Consider the following 11,735-nt stretch of genomic DNA (forward strand, 5'->3'; position numbering starts at 1 on the left):
AATGAGCTCTTTGCTTATTTTAGATACAGTTCATAAATAGACTAAAGTGCAGAGGGTCTGTTGAAATTGAGAATGGAGACACTCGATAGTAATCTCGCTAAGGAGTGCAAATGGCTTCGACAAAGTTGGAGTGGCTTTTAACCATCACCTAATTAGATTGATAGCTTGCATCATTTCGAGGTATTAGCAGTTTTTTTTTGAAACAAGAGGTGGCATTGAGGGCAGGGTTACTTCCTCCAGTCACCACATCACAAAAATAATGAATTGTCTGAAGTACTTTGAGATGTTCTGATGTGATAAGATGCTGAATAAATAACAGGATTGCCAAATCATCCCTTTTCTCGTGATTTGGAGTTTCCTGTCCAGCTATTTCAGCTCTGGTACCTGCTGTTCATATTTAGCGAAATAAAATTTGTCCCAACTCAAACAAAATCAGAAATGAATAATTGAGTATTCTGCACTTTATCACTAGAATGCCCTGATAAGGTCACTACCTGGTTGTTACACTCAGCTATTATTGGCTCCAGTATGTTTGACTTTTGACCGGATCTTGGGGGACGGCGGTCCCTGCCTCTTCACACCCCCGCCCCAACTCGGACAACAAATCACCCCATTTAAAACAACGGTTAACATTCCCTCATTCATTTGTATATTTCATTATCATAGACAGTCCCTCGAAATCGAGGAAGACTTGCTTCCACTCTCAGTGAGTTCTCAGGTGGCTGTACAGTCCAATACGGCAATTACAGTCTCTGTCACAGGTGGGGCAGACAGTAGTTGAAGGAAAGGGTGGGTGGGGGAGTCTGGTTTGCTGCACACTCATTCCGCTGTCTGCGCTTGGTTTCTGCATGCTCTCAGCGACGAGACTCAAGGTGCTCAGCGCCCTCCTGGATGTTCTTCCTCCATGTTGGGCGGTCTTGGGCCAGGGATTCCCAGGTGCCGGTGGGGATGTTACATTTTATCAAGGAGGCTTTGAGGGTGTCCTTGAAGCATTTCCTCTGCTCATCTGGGGCTCGCTTCCTGAGTCGGAATTCCGAGTCAAGCACTTGTTTTGGGAGTCTCGTGTCAGGCATGCAGACGATGTGGCCTGTCCAACGGAGCTGGTCGAGTGTGGTCAGTGCTTCGATGCTGGGGATGTTGGCCTGAGCGAGAACACTGGCGTTGGTGCGTCTATCCTCCCAGTGGATTTGCAGGATCTTGCTGAGGCACCGCTGGTGGTACTTCTCCAGCGCTTTGAGGTGTCTGCTGTATATAGTCCACGTCTCTGAGCCATATAGATGGGCAGGTAGCTCTACTGCCCTGTAGACCATAAGCTTGGTGCCAGATTTGAGGTCCTGGTATCAAACACACTCTTCCTCAGGCGACCGAAGGCTGCGTTGGCACACTGGAGAGACGGTGTTGGACCTCGTCATGAATGTCTGCCCTTGATGATGCAGACAGTCTGATGTTGGCTATAGCAGAAGGAGTAGTATTTCATATTATAGTGCGTTAATTGCTCATTTTACATGGGGCTCGCACACTTGGAATGAAGAAACCTAGGCGTTGAAACTATCCAGCCATCATTGCAGAACAATATAATCTTTAAAAAAAAAGCTAGGAAATCAACTTAAGTTACATTACTTCATACAATCCAATTTATTAATTTACTTTGGGATTTCAGCATGTGACAAAAAGCCAGTGATTTCAATGTGAAAATGACTTCTTTAATTATATAGGATCTTGGTGAGACCACACCTGGAGTACGGTGTGCAGTTTTGGTCTCCTTACCTAAGGAAGGATATACTTGTCTTAGAGGGAGTGCAGCAAAGGTTCACTGGATGATTCTTGGTATTGGTGGGGGGTGGGGGGGCCGGATTGTCCTATGAGGAGAGATTGAGTAGACCAAAACCTATATTCCCTCGAGTTTAAAAGAATGAGAGGTAATCCCATTGAAACATGTACAATTCTTGAGGGGCTTGATGGGGTAGATGTTGGGAGAATGCTTCCCCTGGCTGGGGAGTCCAAATCTCCAGGACCACAGTCTCAGAATAAGGGGTCAGCCATTTAAGACTGAGATGAGAAATTTCTTCAACAACAAAAACTTGTATTTATATAGCACCTTTACCGTAGTGAAGTGTCCCAAAGGTGCTTTACAGGAGTATTGAGATTTAATATTTGGAATTCTCAACCCCAGAGAGCTGTGGATGCTCAGTCTTGAATATATTCAACAATTGAGATCGCTAGATTTTTTGATGCTAAGGAATTATGGGGATAGTGTGAGAAGATGGAGTTGAGGTCGAAGATCAGCCATGATCCTATCGAATGGCGAAGCAGTCTCGAAGGGTCGAATGGCCTACTCCTGCTATTTCTTATGTTCTTGTATTCAAGTTAGTTTATGATGGAATAATTTTTAATTACATTTTGTACACAAAGAAATAAATGAAGGGGTATATTTTCCAGCAGTATTTTGACCATGATTGTGATGATTAGCTCTTAACTGAGTGCAATTTAGCTATCATTTTTTTTTTAGGTCAAATAGCTACTGTAACTAAGTTACTACTGTAACAAACTTTAAACCATTCATTAAAAAAGTGTTCATGTAGAGCGCCACATTTGAAAGAATAATGGGCAATCTCTCGAACAGGATGAGCTGTCTAGGAGGGCTTCTTACACGTGCCCTGTATTTTAGCATCAGTCAGTGCCTTAAGGAGAGGAGGGGAGCATTTTTTAAGTAGCTTAGAAGTATGCAGGTACATACAGTAAATCAGTACTATTGAGCAGAGGGGTTAATTTACTGAGGCCAATTTTCATTGGTTTTATTCTACAGTTCAAGCCTGCTGATCGCAGTGTCAGGACTTGATAGAATTGTAATTGCAGTTAAATGGCAAATTGATGAATTTTTTCACACCATCCTGTTGACACAAACAATTTGCTTCCTTTTAAAGTGGCTGTAAACTAAAGAGGCTTTCTTGTTCTCTGTAATACAGCAAAAGGCTTCAGATTAAGTTGTTTCAAAAGGTCTGCAAAATTGGTGGTAATTGGAAGAACTTTTCTAGTGTAGCTGTTTTGGACTTTGCAGCCCCAAGAACAGAGAATAAAGCTTAAAGTACTGTAGAAATTGGTTGAGGTGCTTGTCATTCTGATCACAAGTTCCCTACTCCACAAGGACTATAATGGTCATACTGTTTGTTTAAGCCTACTGAAATATTGCACTTAAAAGATTTAACAAAACCAAATTTTGAAGCATTTATTTTTATGGGATAGTTTTTTTTTTTAAGTTTGATGTTTGTTTTTTATTATTATTGGGACTCAGGTTTTCCGAAGGCCTGTCCACTGGAGTCGAACAGAACCCAACCTGCGGTGTGTTTGAGATTTGAATCAGGACCGAGCTCAGCTGTTCACTCTCCACTTGCTGTTAAGAATGGATTTCTGCAATTCCACATCAATAATTACAGTGCAGAGCTACTGATGTCGTCACTCACAAACCTGGGCCCGTTCTTGGAGGATGAGATGATTCCAGAAGTGATTCCGATGAAGATAGAACTTTTTGACTGTAAAATTACTCTGAAGGTATTGGACAGTTATTAATAATGTGATTCCCATATTTAAAAAGGGAGCTAGAACCATCGACGAATTAACCTAACGTACGTGGTAGGAAAGATAATAGAATCCTTACTCAAATATGTGATAGAAAAACATCTAGAAACTGAAAATATAAACAAGATTAGTCAGCACAGATTCCAATGGGGAAGGTCACGCTTGACCGACCTTTTTGAATTCTTTGAAGAAGTAACAGAAAGGATAGATAAGGGTAATGGTATAAAGGTAATATATTTGAATTTCCAAAAGGTCTTCAATAAGGTACCACATAGTAGACTCATGACTATGGTCTGAACATGTAGAGTTGGGACAAGTAGTAAAATGGATAGCAAGCCGGCTGCAAAACAGAAAACAGTAGGAGTTGAAGGTAGTTCTCAGATTGTCAAAAGGTGGTAAGTGGTATTCCACAAAGATCGGTGCTGGGACCTCTGTTGTTCACCATTTATATAAACAATTTGGACTTTGGAATCGGAAGTACAATTTCAATTTGTGGGCAGCACCAAATTGGGTGGTGTAATTAATACAGAGGATGACTGTGACAAAATACAGGAGAACATTAATAAACTTGCAGAATGGGTGTGTAATTGGCAAATGAACTTCAACATAGATAAGTGTGAGGTGGAGCAATTTGATAGGAAGAATAAAGAAGCCACATACACCTTTTGGGTAGAGGAGCAGAAGGAACTGGGGGTACAGATACACAAATCACTGAAAGTAGCAATGCGGGTTAATAAGGCCTTTTTTTTAAAAAGCACTGTGGTTCATTTCTAGAAGAATAGAATTGAAAAGCAGAGAAGTTATGTTGAACTTGTATAGAACCTTGATTAGACCACACTACGGGCCCAAGTTTCCACACGAAAGAAAATGGGCGCCCCACCGAGCTGGGCGCCCGTTTTTCGCGCCTAAAACGGCGCCTAAAAAAAAAAACGCGCTATTCTCGAGCGCCCTGCAGCTCCTTGTCTGCCTGGCGCGGCGTACAGGGGGGCGGAGCCTACACTCGCGCCGATTTTGTAAGTGGGAGGGGGCGGGTACTATTTAAATTAGTTTTTTTCCTGCCGGCAACGCTGCGCGTGCACGTTGGAGCGTTCGCGCACACGCAGTGTGAAGGAAACATTGGCACTCGGCCACTTTTGTAGTTCTTTGTAGCTGTTTAATTTTTGAACATTTTTTAATAAAAGCACATCAGCACTGAGGCTTCTTGCAGCAGTGAGAAAGCCTCAAAGTTGAGGCAGCCGTTTCCCTCCCCACCCCCGCCCGCCGTCGGGAACGCACTGAACGGCTCTCCCCCCCCCCCCCCCCCCCGCCCCCGCGGGAACGCACTGAACGGCTCTCCACCCCCCTCCCGCCCCGGCAGGAACGCACTGAACGGCTCTCCACCCCCCTCCCGCCCCCGCGGGAACACACTGAACGGCCCTCCCGCCCCGACGGGAACGCATTGAACGGCTCTTCTCCCGCCCCCGCGGGAACGCACTGAACGGCTCTCCCCCCTCCCGCCCCGGCGGGAACGCACTGAACGGCTCTCCCCCTCCCGCCCCGGCGGGAATGAACGGAACGGCTCCCGCCCCCGCGGGAACGAACGATGGCAGAAGCACTTTCACACAGGTAGGAAGATGGTTTATTTAATCTTTTCTTTACTTATAAATGTTTATTCAGGTTGGATTTATTTGTATAATATTTGTAGAAGTATAAATAAGAATTTATTGTAGAATTTAATGACTTCCCTCCCCCCCCCCCCCTCCCCCTCCACCTCGTTCTGGACGCCTAATTTGTAACCTGCGCCTGATTTTTTAATGTGTAGAACAGGTTTTTTCAGTTCTACAAAAATCTTCACTTGCTCCATTCTACTTTAGTTTGGAGTACGTTTTCACTGTGGAAACTTTGAAATCAGGCGTCAGTGGCCGGACACGCCCCCTTTTGAAGAAAAAATTCCGTTCCAAAGTAGAACTGTTCTACCTCACTAGAACTGCAGAAAGAAAAATGTGGAGAATTGTGATTTCTAAGATAGTCCGTTCTCCACCAGTTGCTCCTAAAAATCAGGCGCAAATCATGTGGAAACTTGTGCCCTACGTGCTGTGAACAGTTCTGGTCATATTATAAAAAGGAATTCGAGGCACTGGAGAAGGTGCAAAAAAAATTTGCTGGAATGATACCAGAACTGAGGTTATATCTATCAAGAAAGAATGAATAGGCTGGGACTCTTTTTTTTCTCCGAGAAGACTGATTGAGGCCTTTAAGATAAGGGTTTGATAGCGTAGACATGGAGAAGTAATGTTCCCTCGAATCTCTCTCTTTCCTGCGCGAGTCTTTTAAATCTGCTACACAGCCGCGCATGTGCAGAATTCCTCCAGCGGGAGCAGCTGGTGAGCGGCCTGCGCGGGAACTGCCAATCAGTGCCACCTTAGGGGCACTATTATAGAGAAGCTATTTCCACTTGCGGGCAAGACCAGAACTTGGGGCCATAAATATAACTAATAAATCCAGTAGGGATTTCAGAAAAACATTTTTACCCAGAGTGGTTAGAATGTGGAACTCCATACCACAAGGAATAGTTGAAGTGAGTAGCATTGATGCATTTAAGAGGAGGTGCGATAAATACATAAGGGAGAAAGGAATAGAAGTATATGTTGATGGAGTTAGATAAAGAGGGGTGGGAGGAGGCTCGTGTGGAGCATGAAACACCTGCATGGATCTATTGGGCTGAATGCTCTTTTTATGTGCTACTATAATAGTATGGATCCTGAAATATTTCCTTAAAAAAAAATATCAAGCTAGAGAAATTCTGCAGGAAAATAGAATCAGTGATCCAGTTAGCTATCTGTGTTAGAGAGCAAGCTCTGTTCATCTGTGAATATTGTTGCAAAATGATTTGACAACTGGAGAATGGGGACATCTGGTTTGTTTCCCTCCCATTTCTTGGGTCTTCTGACACTTTATTGCACACTAACTGCTGCCCCTTTCACCCGTGAATATTAGCTAAATAAGCATGGACCAAGGATGGAGCCGGAGATCTTCCTGATCTATGTAACTCCGTATCAAACCACACTTTACACTTGCCCAGTGAGCCATCAGCGAGTGATTATAGGCGGGTCATCGTGCATAGTGCTGTTCTCCATTCTGCTCTTGTGTAAATTTAAACTGATGAGGGCTATTGGTACATTAAATATTTCTTTATATTAAATTTTTGTTACTTAAAGGATGATGGCCCACGATTATATTCTACATCTCCTGATCCTGTACCTATAAGTCTTGATGTTGATCATCTGATGGTTCAGCGGATTGATGATGGGACATTTTGTATAAGGAGTAAGTAGATTATCCACACTTTGGATTAGCTACAGGAATGTCCAATGGAGTTGGGACTTCGCTTTGTATTTACAAGCTAAAATGTAATTGAATGAGTGCTAATGTTCTTGCAACAACTGGCATTTATGTAGTATCTTTAATATAGAGAAATGAAGATGGTTAGAGATGGGGTGGTTAGTGAGACCTTGATGAGATTTAAACAAACAGAGAAGTTTAACTTGAGGTGCTAGGAAGCCAACATAAGTCAATGAGGAATGGGGTGATGGCCAACTGGAGCTTGGTGTGGGATAGGATAGAGGAGTACACTTGGATGAATTGAGCTTCATGGAGGGTGGAAGACTGGCCAGGAGAACATTCAGAAAGTCGCGTCTGGTGGTGACAAAGGAATGGATGAAGGAGTTTCTGCAGCTGATGGGTTGGGTTGGAGACAGAGGCTGACGATGTTATGGAGGTAGAAGTAGGCGACCATAGTGATGGACAGGATAAGGGATGGGAAGCTCCCCTCTGGTTGGAATAGAATGCTAAGGTTGCGAGCAGTCTGGTTTAGCCTGAAATAGTGGTGAAGGAGAGAGATGGAATCAGTATGAAAGATACACCGTTTGTGGTGGGGACCCGAAGCAATGTTTAACTGGAAGGAATTATGGCCTATCCAAGACTGGATGTTGGACAAGTCGTCTGACGACAGTGACTTTAGAAGGATAACGAGAGGTAATACAGAGGTAGAACTGCGTGTTGTTATCCTACATGTGGAAGCATGTCTGCAGAATGTATCCAACAGGCAGCTGTAGATGAGAGGAGGATGATAATCTGGGGTTGAGAGTACAGGGTTGGGAAGAAAAGCTATTGTCGGAGATGTTCTTGCTACGATCGGATAGGCAAGTGAGGGCAGTCCCACCAAACTGGACAGCAGAGGAGAGACGTTGGAGGATGATGTGTTAGAGGCTGCAGGGAGGACGAGGAGCTATAATATATCCGAGTCGCAGAGAATGTCATTTTTGACTTTGGTTGTGGTCACTCCGGTCTTGGCATGGGTGGAAACCTGATTGGAGAGATTAAAACTGAGTTGCAAGAAAGATGGGCTTGGATCTGGGATGGGACAACAGGCTCAAGAACTTAGTAGAAAACTGGGAAGTTAGAAATGTAGCGGAATTTGCAAGGACATAGGAATTGAGGGTATTTATTTTGAGGAGGGAGTGATAACTGGTTTGGAAAGGGAGGGAGTTGGAACTTGAGAGGCAATTATTTATAGATTAAAAGTTCTTGATCCAGTACCTCATGGATTTTACCAGTCTTGCAGCTGATACTTAGTTTCAGGACAGGGGAGCAGCAGAAATCAAGACTTCAGTTCTAGACGAGCAAAAGTTGGTCTGCCAGCACTTTTGTTTTAAATTGATTAATATAAATAGACCAATTGGCAGTGAAAAGCTTAGTCACAGCTCAGCCTGAGTGAGGGGAGGTCTCCATTATTCCCACATTCTCACTATCTTTCATTATGATCAAAGTTGATGGTTTTTCATAATTGAGACGCTACTACATATTGCAAATGTAGAGTACCATTATCTGTCCCTTTACTTGACATCTTGTACATGTCTTTAAAACAAATTAATCATCCTTCTTTCCACCCTCCCCCACCCAAAGAAAAATGATTGGTTATTAGGGAAGTGGGCATATAATTAAATGCACTGGAATCTGGTTTTGTTAAATGGATGTTCTAGTTTTTGTTTCTGTAGTTCTGATTTGTTTGGTTACTTTATTAGCCTTGCAAACAGGTCAAAATGAAACAGTATTGGGGAAACTGGAGAATCATTTGGTTGCAACTGGATCACATCAGATCAAACTTGAATTGATGAAAACTGCGGGAATGCAGTCACTGTCAGAGGGCCAAAGTTCAACAGAGCGGAGCATCGCCGCCAGCAATAATATGGTACAAGTGCAAATTAATATTGCTTTTCTATTCCTTTTTTGTGAAATTACTACAATTACTTTGAGCTGAACCTTAACTGATTAGTTTATGCAAGAGTAAAGCAAGAAGATTTTCATGCTATCCAGATGCAATGAATTTACAGCACAGAAACAGGCATTCTGCCCAACTGGTCTATGCTGATATTTATGCTCCACACAAGCCTCCTCCCATCATATTTCATCTCACCCCATCAGCATATCTTGCTATTCTTTTCTCCCTCAAGTACTTATCTAGCTTCCCCTTAAATCGCTATATAAATACAAGTTGTTGTTGTTAAATGCATCTATGCTATCCGCCTCAACTAGATGGAGCAGGCTCGAAGGGCTGTATGGCCTACTCCTAATTCTTATGTTCTTCTGTAGGTAGCAAACTCCACATTCTAACCACTCTCTGGGTAAAGAACTTTTTCCTCAATTCCTTATTGGATTTAGTAACGACTTTCTCATACTTATAGCACCTAGCTTTGGTCTGCCTCACGTGGAAACATCTTGTCAGGGCCCCTTTCATACTAATTATATGGATACCAATAAAGATGCATTATTTGCCACTGCATTCCTATGTGACGCACCAATGTGGATTTGTGCCCACTGAAGTCACCCTGGCTCATTTTATAAAATCTATTTACAACCAAAGAAATTTACAGGACAGAAAGAAGTCATTCTGTAAATTGTCTGCTGGCTCTTACAAAGCTAATCCTACTGCTCTATCTCCCCAGAACCCTGTTTCCTGCTCTTCCCTTAAAAGGCTTAATTGTCCATGTCTAAACAAGTCCCTGTAACAAAGCATTCGATTTCTTGCCCTTACATTATTTTTTCCATAGAATCTTGGAATGATACAGCACAGGAGGCCCCTGTTGTGCTTGTGCCGGCTCTTTGAAAGAGTTATCCAATTAGTCCCACTCTCCTTCTCTTTCCCCATAGCCCTGTCATTTTTTTCCCTTCAAGTATTTATCCAATTCCCTTTTCAAAGTTGCTATTGAATCTGCTCCCACCGCCATTTCAGGCAGTGCATTCCAGATCACAACTCTCTGCATGAAAAAATTTCTCATTTAATATTTAAATATTAAATTAAATATTTAATGGATTTTGAATGTAAAAGTGTGGCTCTTTGTGGAGTTATTGCACCAGAAATTATTTTTCATACAAGACAAACTTGAATGCTGGTAAAACCATGGAAGATGTATACCTGCTGTTATTGCAACCTTTAGATAGTGTATCCAATAACTCATCAGTAAAATCAATGCTAATTCAAACTGTGTAAATCTCTTAACGAGAGGGAAATAGTTTTCAAATGGAGTTCAAACTTGGCTCAGCAGCAGGTGTACTCTGCAGAAATCAATGTTCTGAGAAAATGCAATAGAGCCTTTACACTGCTATGTAAACTAGTCAAAGTGTTCATTGATCCAGCAAGGTTTCAACACTTAGGCCATATTCAAGTCCTTCTATTGCTCTGACCCTTTTATTAAGATTAATTATGCTGATTACTTCTCTCTCTCTCTCGCTCTCTCCAATGTTTCAAGCAGAATGAGTTCCTCAGGCAGGAACTTGCCAGCATGAAGGAAGCTTTGACGAAAGCAAACCAAGATAGAGAGAGATTGCTGCAAGAAGTAAAGAAACTGAATCCTGAATTTAAGCTTTGATGGTTACTGCAGCCACTGTCAACAGCCAAGACAACATCCAACAAAACAAACCTTACTTAGTGATTGGTTACTGGAAAGAGCAGATCAGCCTGAGCCTCGAGTCACCAAGTGCACCCAGCAAACAACAGGCATGGTGCAAGATCTTCCAATCTGCACAGAAGTGAGCTTGTGTACCAACATTGTTTTGTATTCATTTCAGTCAAGGTGACAATACCTTGGTTGTTGCACATTGCACTTTTGAAGTGTGATTGTGACGATTATAAGAATGCAGAGCAACTGCAGATAGGTAAGTTGGTAACCACCCTTGTTAAAAAGCCTGGAGTCTAGCTTGCCAGCATTACAGCAGGAGGCTTCTGGCAGTTAGGTTGATCTATTTGGCTGAAAAAAGGGCAGAGATGTTAAATGAATCGTGTGTATATGATGAACAACTGGGAGCATTGGTTTACTCTGATACAACACAATAACATTGGGTTGATTAACCAATGAGCAACACTAACTGAGTAAATTACAGGTGCTTCCTAGTAACCTCGTGCTCCCTAATATTTATTGTTATACTATGTGTACATATTAAACACATTTTACAGATAAAAGTTCAAGTATAAAATGTCCTTTGAAGCCACGTGCCACTTTGGGCAGCTGGCATGCGAGTGTGGTTTTTGGAGACCCTGAGAAGCGGTTCACTGTGCAGTTGGGGCTGTTGCTGTAAGTTCTGTCAGCACAATAGAAACCAGCCAACGGTAATATATTGAAACACAATATAAAACAATTACAAAGACTCCTGACAAAGTTAAGTAGCATTTTGTTGGGAGTATCCTGAAGAGCCCATGAATATTGCAGTCTTCCCAGTTATGAGTGACTGTTGATGTAGACATCTTGGCAAAGTAATCTGCTATGTTGATGAGAATTCCTGATGAAGGGCTTCTTTCCAGACTGGAGAGCTTCAGGTTTGAGTTCCTGAGCAATCTGTCACTTGTGTTGATTTGCACTGATGGGTCGCAAGTTTTTAACCTTGTTTTCGGCCAGACTTATCAAATCTATCACCTAGTTTATGATCATGAGGCACTCCACTGTGGGAGGGAGGGAGGAAAAACTTGGTAAATCAACTTCTTATACAACTAGGCTCGCTGCAGAATAACAGGTTCTGGAGTGGTCCACAGCTCACACTACTTTCTTGTTTTTCTCCAATTTCCCCCCCCCTCCCCCCCCCTAAAGAGTCTATGTGCAGATGAGAAAGTTTGTCTGCATCTTTTA

The 11,735-nt window shown here is 42.6% G+C and overlaps 1 protein-coding gene across 3 annotated transcripts in view; it reads left to right on the top strand.

Annotated features, from left to right (window-relative positions):
• The window catches only part of LOC139227816 (bridge-like lipid transfer protein family member 3A), a 181,259-nt gene extending 170,615 nt beyond the window's left edge, over window positions 1–10,644 (top strand). For 2 of the 3 annotated variants that reach the window (XM_070858884.1, XM_070858882.1), the window contains exons 18-21: window positions 3,293–3,549; window positions 6,774–6,882; window positions 8,640–8,806; window positions 10,365–10,644. In XM_070858884.1, coding sequence (XP_070714985.1) covers window positions 3,293–3,549; window positions 6,774–6,882; window positions 8,640–8,806; window positions 10,365–10,484 — 653 coding nt within the window. In that variant the 3' untranslated portion in view covers window positions 10,485–10,644. The remainder of the gene's footprint in view (window positions 1–3,292; window positions 3,550–6,773; window positions 6,883–8,639; window positions 8,807–10,364) is intronic. The other variant, XM_070858883.1, reaches the window with a different exon arrangement.
• The last annotated feature ends 1,091 nt before the right edge of the window (window positions 10,645–11,735 follow it).

This window comes from Pristiophorus japonicus, chromosome 17 (genome assembly GCF_044704955.1).
Source record: "Pristiophorus japonicus isolate sPriJap1 chromosome 17, sPriJap1.hap1, whole genome shotgun sequence".
NCBI lineage: Eukaryota > Metazoa > Chordata > Chondrichthyes > Pristiophoridae > Pristiophorus > Pristiophorus japonicus.